Genomic DNA, 13,725 nt, shown 5'->3' with positions numbered 1-13,725 from the left:
GTTATATAAGTAAGTCTAGCAAATCTGTGAATACAGTTGGTTTCACTTCTTAAATTATTTGAGATTTTTTAAATCAATGATTCTTCTCAAAGGTTCCTATGTCTTCAAAAATATAATCTCACATATTCTAAAATCTCAACTTCAAAGACTGATTTAAATTAGAAATAAACTAAATTCTTGGTATTCTAATGAAGTCACTAGCATTTGGCAAACTAATGTTAAGACTTCAGTGAATAACTTTTCCTAAGTGTCAAAATATGCTGTTAAATATATGTAAAACCCTCTATAAATCTCCAACATGTTGTGCCTGTTTCAGGATTATGAATCGGTAGGACAATTTCTGCAATATTAACAAAGCACAGTTTTCCATTTCTAAAAACATGCTCATGTTTTGAAAATAGAGTGTCTCCCAGGTTATCTGTGGCTTAATCATCCACATATACTGCTAGCCTAGGTCAGTCCATAACCACACTTCCTACAGTAATCAAAGAGTCCAACTCATGATGGGCCAATGGCACAAACCTGTAATCCCAGAGGCTCGGGAGGCTGAGGCAGGAGTTCAAAGCCAGCCTCAGCAACTTTGCAAGGCCCTAAGCAACCTAGTGAGAACCTATCTCTAAATAAGATATTTTTTTTTAAGGGCTGGGGGTGTGACTCAGTGGTTGAGCACCCCTGGGTTTGGTTCCCACCAACAAAAAAAAAAAAAAAAAAAAAAAGTACAACTCATAGGAGATAAATGCAGACAGGTGGTTCTTCTCTACCCACCTATTTGGAGTTCACTCATTACAGAGTTACTCAAGGTACTTTTTCCTATAACACTCATATGGTTTTTCTCTACTATGAATTAAGAAAAAAAAATAAGTCACGGTTTACATCATTATCTTGTGATTTCCTTAATATTCTCTTATTCCATGTTAATTTTAATAAAGTTAATTATACAACAAAAGAGTCTTGTTTGCTTTAGAAACAGGTTTTGATTATATTTCTGTATATTGCTTCATCTCTCTTTAATGTCCTTACCCAAGAACCCAAGGAGCATAATGGACATTTCTCACTGAGCTCACATTTTGTTCTTTTGGTTTTAGATCCCATACCAAAGGACTAATGCAGATGACTAAATGGGAAAATATACAATTTATGTTTGATTTTTAATTGCCACGTTTTACACTTGAGTCTAAAACATTTTTCTATCAGGGACTCTAGCCCTTAACTTTGCTTTAAATGAGGAAACCTTTCCCCCCATACCAGGGATAGAAACCAGAGCCTCACACATGCTAGGTAAGCACTCTACCACTGAGCTATATCCCCAGCCCTAAACAAGTAAACATTTTTAATGAGTACATCAATATAATGCAAAAGTAAGGGTAAAAAAAGTACAAGACATACAAAGCACAACCAAAGCCTAATGAAAGACAGCAGGATGGGAAGGAAGCCTGGTTACATGTGGGAAAACAGTCATACATTCAGTAATAATTGGTGCAAATTTTATTGTCCTGATCATGAAAAGGTCAAGGGATTAGAATATTGTTTTTCACATATACACACTCACACACACACATACACATCCCTCTCACCTTTAAAAAAGAAATAACACAAATAATTTTCAGAGTTTTAATGACAGAAAACAGTACTAATTAATGTTTCCCCAAGGTGAGAAAGCTTCAAAACATAGTTGTCAACAGGCTTTCTTCCATCATAATATTTGGTCCATGAAAAACAAATATAATCTTGGAACTGTTATGAATGTGCTATGCATATATGAGGTGCTCATAGTTATTCTGAATGAAACAAATAAGGACAAATACTCAGTAGTACTGGTTTTGAGGCTGGTGACTTAAACATGAAATTTTCATGTCTTTTGAGAACATTCCATTTCCATCTTCTGAAAAAAGCAGATTGAATGAGCTCATCTAATATTTAACAAATCTGCATTTTAATCTGAAAAATGAGTATATAACTTAAGGTGTGCATTTCCTTGATCACTTGAAGAGGAAACTATGAGAATAAATACAAACAACTTCTTCATACAGATCAGATACTAATCAAAAGGTCAAAGTAGAAGAGCATCATTTATATATAATTTCCATTATCGTCAGTCCCACTTACACAAACAACGACCCAAATAAGCCAGAGACACTAACAAAATCCTATCATTAAAAATATCATATGACTAGTCATATAGTATTATCTGTACTTTGCATTCAGATTTAGTTATATAGATTTACTAGCATACTTGCCTTTAGGTATTTGAAAAATAACACTAAATGTACACCCTGCATTTCCTAAAGCATTTTACTGTGAACAATAACTTGAGTGCAAAAATGAGAAGAGATTCATCAGAATTTCAAAGTAAAACCCTATGCATCATCTAATTCTATTGAAAACGACGCTCATGGCAAATTTCACTTATCACTTGAAACATATTTCTGCCCTTGGATACCAGAAGCAAATTAAAAAACATGCTGTTGCTCTGCTCTGGCAGAGCTGCGATGCGTTATGTTTAAATAGTTCAGCATTCAGATTTAGCTTGCTTAAAGTACAATATAGAATCAATACAATTGCAAAATTCAGTAATTGCTAATAGCATTAATAGCATAGCCAAATAATATTAGAATATAATTTTCCAATGAAGAAATTTAGTTGTCAACTCTTCAAGTGTAGAATGTTTTAAATGTGCATGTCTACATGCATATATATGCATATACCTACAGATAAAATCACTGTATATACACACTCACACACACACACATACACATCCACTGATTTTATGATCTCTCAATATGAAAAGCTGTTTCTTTATAGACATGTAAAAGACACATTTTGCCCTTTCAAAAATACATGTTTCTACATAAAAAATTAAACCCAAAGATTTAATTTGGAAGTGCCTTAAGAGGTGAAAAAAAAAACAAAATACTCTATTAAAACAGTAAGTTTTTCCCATTGATAACAAGTCCTTTCAATAAACCTACTTTCAAGTCTTGAAACTCGCACAGATTTGATTAAAGTTCCTATTAAGCACTTTCATTTATATTGAACAAAGCTGTACAATAACAATTATGAGGCAGCTTACACAGTCTGCATTACATAAATGATGAAAAAAGCCAACAACACTGCATATTAAAAAGCATTGCTAAAAATTACATGCAAGCAGACACCAGACATGTAGCTTTAATGTCAACTTAATTAAAGATGACTATGTTGTTTCTTATATTCTCCCTCAAAATACAAAAATTTTATCTAACAATCCATACATTAAGTGAAATACCTGCAAAATGCTGTCAATTTTTAGTAATTGCACAAAGCCTCTGCCCTGAAACTCACTGAATTACTTCAAGAGCCTGCTGTCCTTTCTAAGCTTTCTTGTTTATAATAATGACAGCTTCTCATTTCCAAAGATGAACAGTTTCATTTTTAAATATATACATTTTGAAATATATAAATGTATAAAAATCAAACACAAATTGTTTCCTAAATAGTCTGAATACATTGCAGCAAGAACTTGAACATCTGAGGTTTGTTCATCTTTTAAGTAGATAATGCTTAAGCTCATTCTGTTGGTACCAGGAAAGTTTCTCTACTTACAGATTTGGCAGTAGCAGAAATATACTGGACAACCATCTCACGCTTGGTGGTAAAATCTTTGTTTCGTAAAGGAGCTTTTTTTTCTTCATTAAGGTTCATGTCCTCCTGTTAGAAAGAACATTCACTGTGAGCATTGATAAATTTCTGCCTAAGCATTTCTAAAGTGATGAATAAATATTAATGATGTCTATGTCTTAAAATATTAAGTCATTCTGTAACTAACAATTCTTTTTTCTGGATATTTCACTATTATTTTTTACCCTAAGATACCATAATAACAAATATTAACAAAATCTACTTCTTAAATAAATACTTCCTGCTATAACTAACAAAACTCTTTTTTTCTGGATACTTCACTATTATTTTTCACTCTAGATTCCATAACCTTGCATAAATTTTACCATGCACCCAAGGTTTATATTACTACCAAGTCAATCAGTAAACAGGGAGAAAAAGGTATTTTTAAACTATTCCACAGAATAAATTGGCAGTTTAGAGCATAGATATACATTATACTGCCCTACCAAAGCTATTTGTTTAACTTGATAGCAAAAGCAAATACACACATACAAATTGCTTAGGATTACTATTATCCAAGAAAGCAAATATGACTGGCAAAGAGGGAATATGCATCCATAACATATCCCTGAAGAAAAATTCATAATAAGTTGTTGGATTTAAAAAAGAAAAAAGAGAATTATAGTTAGGGGGGGATAACAAAAATCACTAAATGGGCTAAGGAGCTGAATAGACACTTCTCAGAAGAAGATATACAATCGATCAACAAATATATGAAAAATGTTAAACATCTCTAGTAATTACAGAAATGAAAATTGAAACTAAGATTTCATCTCATGCCAGTCAGAATGGCAGTTATCAAGAATACAAACAACAATAAGTACTGGTGAGGATGTGAGGGAAAAGGCACACTCATACATTGCTGGTAGGACTGCAAACTGGTGCAAGCAATCTGGAAAGCAGTATGGAGATTTCTTGGAAAATTTAGAGTGGAATCACCATTTGACCCAGCTATCCCACTCCTCGATCAAAAGACTTAAAATCAGCATACTATAGTAACGCAGCAACATCAGTGTTTATAGCAGCTCAATTCACAATAGTTAAACTGTGGAAGAAACCTAGATGCCCTTCAATAGATAAATGGATAAAGAAACTGTGGTATATATACATAATGGCGTATTAGCATTAAAAGAGAATAAAATTATGGCATCTGTAGATAAATGGATGGCGTTGGAGAATATCTTGCTAAGCGAAGTAAGCCAATCCCAAAAAAACAAAGCCTGAATGTTCTCTCTGATAAGTGGATGCTGATCCATAAAGCAGGGAGGGCATGGGAAAAAAGGGAGGAACTTTGATGGGCAAAGGTGGGGAGAGGCAGGGAGGGGGTATGTGAGCAGAAAAGATGGTGGAATGAGATGAACAACATTACCCTACCTAGGTACATGTATGACTGCACATATGATACAATACTGTGTTGTATACAACCAGAGAAATAAAAAGTTGTGCTGCAACTGTGTACAATGAATCAAAATGCATTCTGTCATATATAACTAATTAAAATAAATATTTTTTTATAAAATTTTTAAAATGACTCATTGGACAGAAAAATATTCACTTATAAGAACACACTGAGGTTCAGTAAACTTTATGAGATTGGGAATACACCTTTATTTTGTGAATATGCACACATATAACACTTTCATTACACAAATTATTTTTCTTCATTTTGACACTTATGTTAACACCCACAACAGAAAAAGACACCCTGGATGGGATTGCAAAACCAAGATGGAAATGATTATGCTTCAAAATGGAAAAGTGAAAAGAAAACACAGAGAATGGGCCAAAGTGTTTAGAAATTGTGTCTGCCAAGGGATGGATACTCACATAGAAGGAAACTTTTACAACTCAATGAAAAGACAAATATCTTAATTACAAATGGGCAAAGTATTTGAGCATACATTTTTCTTAAGATATGAAAATGGCCAATAAGCATATGAAAAGATGTTCAACATCATTATTTATTAGGGAAATGCAAAGGAAAACCACAATGTGATCCCCCTTCTCTCTAAAACAGCTTGAATAAAATAGATTAAAATAATAAATGTTGGAAGGAAGGGATGGGGAGGATACAGAGCTTCCTAGCATGTTCAAGGTCCTGGGTTCACTCCCCAACAAATGTTAGAGAAGGGTTGTCGAGGAAACACTAACCTATTGCTGGTGGGAATGTAAAACAATGCAGCCAGCCATTTTGATAAAACAATGTGGCAATTTCTTGAGAGGTCACACATACGATTCAGATCATATACCCAAGAAAGATGAAAATATCTGTACACCAAAACTTGCACATGAATGTTTATAGCAGCATTATTACTAATAGTCAAAGAGTAGAAACAATTCAAGTGTCCATCAAGTACTGACTAAATTAACAAAATGTGGTATATCCATATAAATTTGTCATATACAATAGTATTCAGCCATAAAAAGGAATAAAGTATTGTTATAAAATGGATGAGCCTTAAAATTATACTATGCAAGTAAAAGAAACCAGTCACAAAAACCACATATTGTATGATTCCATCAATAAAAAAATCAAATCTACAGAATTAGAAAATAGATTATTGGTTGCCAAGGCCCAGAAAAGAGGAAAAGAAGATTAAATTATGACTGTTTATGGGTATGGTGTTTCTTTCTGGGGGGATGCAACTGTTCTAAAACAGTTTGATTGTTATGGTGATCTTTGAAATATACCAAGAAACACCAAAGTGTACACTTTAAAAGGATGAGTTTTATGTTATGTGAATTATATCTTAATTTATTTTACATTCCTAAGTTTTAATTTTGATTGATATATAATTGCACATATCCTTGGAGTACAATATCATCTTTGGATACATGTAATGATTGAATCAGGGTAGTTTGCATATCTATGATCTTAAACGTTTGTCATTTCTTTATGGTATTGGAATATCCAAAATGATCTCGAATCTTCTAGCTCTTTTGAAATATAGAAAACATTATTTTTAAACTATAGACACATTACTGTATAATAGAACACCAGGACTTAACTGACCAACCTTTCCCTATCCTATCTCCCCCTTACTGCCTCTTAGCCTCTGTTAACTACTATTCTATTCTCAAATTCTATGAGAAAATAAATTAATGGGAATGTAAATTAGTATAGCCACTGTGGAAAGTTAATTTCCTTCAGAAATTAAAACAATCATGGGGCTGAGGATATAGCTCGGCTGATAGAGTACTTGCCTCACATGCACAAGGCCCTGGGTTCAATCCCCAGTACCACAACAACAACAAAGAAAAGAAATTAAAACAGTCGTATGATCCAGCAATCCCACTACTGGGTATATATGCAAAGGAAATGGAATCAGTGGTCAAAGAGACATCTGCACTCCCAAGTTCAATGCAGCACTCTTTACAACAAGCAAGAAACAGAAACAACTTAAGTGTCCATCAACTGATGAATACAAAAAGAAAATGTGGTGCATATAAAAAGTGAACACTATTCGGTTAAAAAAAAAGAATGAAATCCTGTCATTTGTGACAAAATGGATAAAACTGGAGATCATGACATTAAGTTAAATAAGTTTAGGCACAGAAAGATCAAGAAATACCTCACGTTCTTTGTCATATATGGAGTCTAAAAAATTTTATCTTAATTTTAAAAAAATCAATATTTTATTTCTTTATTCTTTCGGTAATTCTGACAATTCTATTTTCAATAAAGTAAATTTATTGACAAAGAATAATACTAAAGCTATTTTAGAGACTCCTATGTGATAATGTGGTGGAAAAACCAAAGAATCTATGAAAAGTAACAAAGTGTCATTTATCTATTGGATACAGATCCCCCTAATATACAAAACCCAAAATGTTCTGAAATCCAAAACTTTTAGGATATCATTCTGAAACCTTTTGAATGTTAATATGACATTGAAAACATTTCAGATTTTAGAGCCTTTCATTTTTCTAATTAGGAATGCTCAACCAGTAAAGCCTATGCATATACTACAAAATGTGAAAGTCTAAAATACTTCTGGTCCCACACACTTTGGATAAGGTATACCGTGGTTAACTTTAGTGACAGCAAACATCACCTGACCTATATTTGTACCCACTGCAGTGATTCTTATGACTATACACAGTCAATATCTATAAATTTCATGTTATATATACAAGTTCTTTTCCATACTCATCTGGATCACTGTCTCTACTCTCACCTTTTCTATCTTATACCCATATTTTTTTCATTTGTATAGCTTATTAAAAACTTACTAGAAAGCAGAAAATACACTCTGCCTCTCCCTCTCTTAGTTTCTAGCATTGTTGAATCCAAACAGAATCAGAGTAACTAGTCTGGACAGCACTTTTATAACTCCACAGATGCTCATCTATGTTCTAAAACTATATCAACTGGCGGGGAACTCACTACCTCCTCCAGCAGCTCAGCTCATCTTAGGACAGTTAAATTTTTGCTAGCTTTTTTCCTTGGAAGACTAGACTTGAAATATGTGTAACAGAATATTAATGTGTTAAGGTGGCAAGATTGTACCTTTTCTTTCCTTCTCTACTTTTAAATTTTATAATCACTTATTTACCAGATGTATACTATGCACAAGGGACTATGTGAGGCTGGTTAAGAGAGTATAAATTTGAGAGACTGCTTTTATATTCAAATTAAAGGTTATTATTTATAAAGCAATGCCTGACACTTAGGGAAAGCTACACATATATAAGTCATGGTCTAGTGGAAACAAACATAATAGATGGACTCTTTGGAAACACATAGGACAGGTGGAAAAGTCAGAGAAGTCCTCACTAGGATTTGGGTCATGAAGGATAAGGAAAATCTGACTAAAGGCTATGAGACTAGCTAGGAGATTCTAGTGGTCATCTTTTATTTTTTGGCTACCCAACATCATTTGAACCTGGCCTCTATATTTTAATATATCCTCACATTATCAGTCCCACCTAACAAAAGTAGAATTTTAAAAAGTTACAATTGCCAGTCTCTCTTAAAAATTAGATGACAGGTATGTGGTTTAGTCTCCACCAACAAAATGCATTTATAAGAGATGCAAATCCAGAAGTGAAGTATATTAGAGGAAATGGGCCATGAATAGGTCATCCATTTGGGGGGGTTTGGTAGCAACAGAAATCATGAAATTACAGAATCGATGGCAGATTTTTTATTAAGACAGTTTGACCAAGTGGTTCCAGGGTGGCAACAGCTCCTTAATTGGACTGTGTTTCAGTTGTGTAGTTTTGGAAGTTATTCCTATGATGGTATCTAGAGCCTGTTTGTGTAACCCTCCTGTTTAATATCCCTTAATAATATCTTCTACTTAATGTAGCCAGAATGGATTTTCTTACGTTCCATATTTGGGCTAGTAAAGTGTTTCAAGTGACTAGTGATAAGGACAATAGATAAAACAAAAGGAAATTAACTCAAGAACCATATACATGTTTTTTGAAGGTGACATTTTCTCCTTCAAGCTACTAAATTCAATTTATTTTCATGTGACATCGATTAGCATCCATGACTATCTCTCAAATATTCTGTGGTTTGATAAACACAAGGAAAGAAAAGACTTCCATCTCTTTCATCTTGTTGTAGTATACCTCTTTAATTCGGCCTCTGATTTAACAATCTTATTGGCTAAGCATATCATTTTGCTCATTTATAGTGTGCTCATTTTCATCAAAATCCCTAAATTCTTTCTGCTCACATATGCTGGACTAGGTCTCTTCAGTCTCCAAATTTTCTGGTAAAATTGCAGTCTCCAATAAATGTGGTTATCATGAATCTATACCCTCCCAGTAGAATCAACTCTGGAATACTGACAAGATTAAGTTGTGTATTTGTATACTTCTCAGGCCAAAGAGGGTGGTGTGCTGCTTTTGGCAGTCTCTAAGTAAGCAGTCTCCTCTCCTTCCAGTGTCATTTCTACATCACTATGTACTTCCATTCAATTTTTAATGATGCACAATGCTGAGATCATGCCATCAGAGTAAAATTATTTTGTAGGAAAGTAGGCAAGACAATAAGGGTAATGGATTATATGCCCCAGAGGAATGTTGTCAAGATTAAGTATGATCATACATATCAAGTAATGTACTAACTAGTCTTCAAAGAATGCTAGCTATTAGTAATGTTATCACCACCCGAGCCCTAAAAACCAATCTTTAGGGATGGGGTTGTGGTTCAATGGTAAAATGCTTGACTAGCATGTGTGAGGCACTGGGTTCAAATCTCAGCACCACATATAAATAAATGAAATAAAGGTCCATTGACAACTAAAAAATTTTTTAAAAATATTTAAAAAAAAAGAACCTTTATCTTACCCTTATGTGTTAATAACACTATGTTCTTCATAGTTTTCTTACAAGTACTATGTTCTTTGTTCATGATGCTTCTTGCTCTGCCTGAAATACTGTCCAATTTGCCACCTCTCTCCCTTTGTAAACCACAGCTCCCCATCAAATCCATATCTGGTTAACTATTATACTTCAAGGTTATGCTCACTAATTTTTCAGGAAGATTTCACCCCAAAATACCTCATTTGGAAATGGCTCATCCTTTTCTTTCATTTTAATTCCACTTACATTAAAACTACATGATAAATCTCTCTCTCCTCAAAACTGAGCTGAGGGCAGGAACTTATTTATCCTTTTACTCCCAGCAAAGAACAGTTCTGGGAATGTACTAAGAAATAAACAAAGATTTATTGAACCAATGCGATATTTAGGACATTTTCTTTAAATATTTTAAATTGCTTTAGAGTCATCTACATTTTTATATTTATAAATTTATTGTATAGGTTGACTGAAAATGGGTATCATTCATGTGAACAGAAGAGTCCATACTTATTTTCTCCTTCTAGAAATAAAAACATATTACTAATTAGGCAGCTGATACTTCCAAATCATTAACTCTAGCTTTATAATATAATAGCAAAACTAAATAGAGCAATACTCATAATTCAGTATTAACACTAAACAACTTAATTGAATATGAACCTACTTCTAAACACAGAGTTCTTACAGTAGTCAAAACACAAAAACAAGCTTTTAGCTTGTTTAACATTTATTTAATGTATCTACCATATATGAGGAGTGTAGTTACTAAAAACATGTTCTTTGAAGTCACAATAGCTGACCACTTATAATACTTCAAAGCCCCATTTGCAACTAAGAAAGTATTTTTTCCTCTGTCCACATATGTTGTGATACAATTTTTCTTTATAGACAAGTTCCTTCACTTCTTCAGCAAACACTGTATTCTTTTTTATCTTCTTGGTGCTGAGGTTTGAACCCATGGCCACATACACTCCAGGCATGTACTTTACCACTGAGTTACACCCCTAGCCACAAACAATATCTTCTTAAAATTTTTAATAATGAACTACATAAAATGAGTCATATGAGAAAGTCAAAAGTTAAGCCAGCTGCCTATTCATTCATTTGTTTTCTAATTAATTCATTCTCATTCTTTCTCTCCTTCTCTCTCCACTACCATAATTAAGTAGGGGACAATATAATTTTTTTTTAGTTTTCCCTTCACCTTCCAACATTATGTCTATTTTCCTTTCTTTCCCTCTGGTTTTCTATTTTGCTTTATGAGACAAATGTCAACCTTCTATGTTTTTCTCTCTCTTCCTTCCCTGTAAGACAAAAGTAACACTGGTATATCTGTTATAAATTTCATATATATTTTCTACAAATTATATATTTCTGTTCCTGCAACATGTCTTGATTTCAGCTTGAGGATGAATTTTACACTTGCTCTTCTTAAATCTGAACTCAACTTCAGCACTAAATGCTTGCCATCTTACTTTCGTTTCTTAAAATAGTAATTATTCAAGTATCCTTCAACTTCTAGGCTTGGGAAGATCTGTACCTCTAAAGACAATGAATGAATGAAGGCACCCCAGTACCTAAAATACATCCTAGCACAAACAATGATTACAACTATGTTTTATTAAGGTTCTAAATTAATGAATTTTTATAAGATTTGTTTAATTCTTTTGTACTACACTTGATCTTAGCCAAAAGGCCGAGAAGCGATTGTTGTTTAATTCTTTTGTAAAGGGATGTTGAATAATTATTCTAGTTTGGTTCCATAATTATTTCTAGCTAGAAAGAACAAAACACTTCTTTTTAAAATCCCAATGAAAATATCAGGTATTTTTCTACATAATAAACTAACTGGCCAATTCTACCTGATATTAATTAACTACCTCATGTTTTCAAAAGACCCAGTTAATTTTATCTAAATAACCATTGAAAATATGGGAGCTCAGGAAGAAAACAAAGATAAAGGAAAAAAGTTGTTCAAATACATTATTTGTGAAAATAGTGTGCAGCCCAAAGCAGGAAAAAAGGACACAATATTAAGTGAATATTACTGAGTACAGCACAAAAATTCATCTATTTCTGCTTTCAAAGCCCTGTTGGAAGGATCCAACTTTGAATACCTACATATACCCCCTTTATTATCAAGAGGGTAAATTCAGAACATGATTCAATATTAGAAAACATAAATATTACTTATTTTCTATTGTAATCCTTAAGCCTGAGCTTGTCTTTAACCAATGGTTTCCAGAGTACAGAGATTACATAAAAGACCCACTGGGGTTTAGGAAATACTGTTATTCAAAAAAGAAAAAAAAAAAGGAAAAGAAGACTTACTGATATTTCACAAGAGTAACCACTAGATCCCTCATTGGATCTACAGGTTCAAAAGGTACATGAGCTTACAGGAAAAGTGGTGTATGTACAATGAATATTTATTTTCTGTACTGCAGCATACTGCAGTTGACATGTACCTGGTTAATGGATTTATTGATTATTTTATCTAGTTTTAACTCAATTGACCCTAAAGATATGAAAAAGTAGCTATAAATGATTCCTACAAAGGCAACAGACTGAAGATAGTAATACCAATAATGCAAGTACAAGGGAACAAGAAAATGTTAGACTGCTATTTCTCCTACTCATAATTCTGATTCTTTTATCACACAGCAAAAATAACAAAAATCTAAGGCTAATAAACTGCAAACCCACAAGATTGAAATTATTAAGGTAACTACTTAAAATACGGATGCATATCAATCATCTGTGATAACCCTCACTTTATTGTACATTAAAATGTTAGCTAATGATGGTATAAAGCCACCTCAAATTAGCAGGCTATTTAAAATCCAAGCATCCAGAGCATGAATAAAACTTCTTCAATTTTCTCAGCAATAATTAGAATCATGTGATAATCAAGCACCTTATTGATACCATATAAACTTAATGACACATGCTTAGAAGCTTCTTTAGAATTTTCTTTCTTTGATAGCAAAAGACAAAAGGTCCCATGGCATGGAGGAAACATTTGGTAAAAGCAAATGAAATAATACATACAAAACAGCATAGCAGTCAACTAAAATACATCCCTTGTCAGCAAATACTGTCAGAAGACACATAGAAATCATTGCTGAAAATTTGCTAGAGCAAGCATTAGAAAAATTACTCGATGTGGGAGGCTTACCACATAGCTGGATGAAAATACAGGGTTGTTTTTAACAGCTTATAGTATCTGCTAAATTGTTTCAATAATGGAATAAATAAACCACTTTTGAGTCACTGATAGGACAACATAACAGAGAAAACATACTTCCAAACTTAATTATTCTTTAACAAAAGAAATTTTATGGAAAGTATAAGTGGGCAGGATTCTTGAATAAGGTAGCCCAACTTGTAAAATTCAAGCCAGAATTTTAAAGAATACAGAATGCTACACAGTCAAAATTGTAGCTCTTTTTTTAAAAAAAATATTTATTTATTTTAATTAGGTACATATGATAGCAGAATGCATTCTGATTAATTGTACACAATTGCAGCACAACTTTACATTTCTATGGTTGTACATGATGTAGCATCACACCGTATGTGCAGTCATACATGTACCTAGGGTAATGATGTCCATCTCATTCCACCATCTTTCCTGCCCCCATGCACACTCCGTACCCTCCCTCCCGCTTTGTGTAGCTCTTTAAAAAAATCTTTTAAAATAAACCAAGGTATTTCAAATACAATAGAACATCTACAATATTTTGA

The 13,725-nt window shown here is 33.0% G+C and overlaps 1 protein-coding gene and 1 non-coding gene across 12 annotated transcripts in view; both read right to left on the bottom strand.

The window, feature by feature from the left end:
* Positions 1–13,725, bottom strand: part of Diaph2 (diaphanous related formin 2) — an 867,887-nt gene that overhangs the window by 776,641 nt on the left and 77,521 nt on the right. For all 11 annotated transcript variants that reach the window (XM_046427818.2, XM_046427819.2, XM_046427820.2 and 8 more), the window contains one exon: positions 3,583–3,687. In XM_046427818.2, the coding sequence (XP_046283774.1) occupies positions 3,583–3,687 (105 nt within the window). The remainder of the gene's footprint in view (positions 1–3,582; positions 3,688–13,725) is intronic.
* LOC124081633 (U2 spliceosomal RNA) lies at positions 11,492–11,686 on the bottom strand. Its single transcript, XR_006848093.1, has one exon. It is a non-coding gene; the product is annotated as a U2 spliceosomal RNA (small nuclear RNA).

The sequence above is a fragment of the Marmota monax genome, unplaced genomic scaffold (genome assembly GCF_021218885.2).
Source record: "Marmota monax isolate L192 unplaced genomic scaffold, Marmota_monax_Labrador192_F-V1.1 WCK01_AAM20220418_F8-fsc00067, whole genome shotgun sequence".
In the NCBI taxonomy this organism is placed as follows: domain Eukaryota; kingdom Metazoa; phylum Chordata; class Mammalia; order Rodentia; family Sciuridae; genus Marmota; species Marmota monax.
This window is presented reverse-complemented; position numbering and strand designations above follow the sequence as displayed.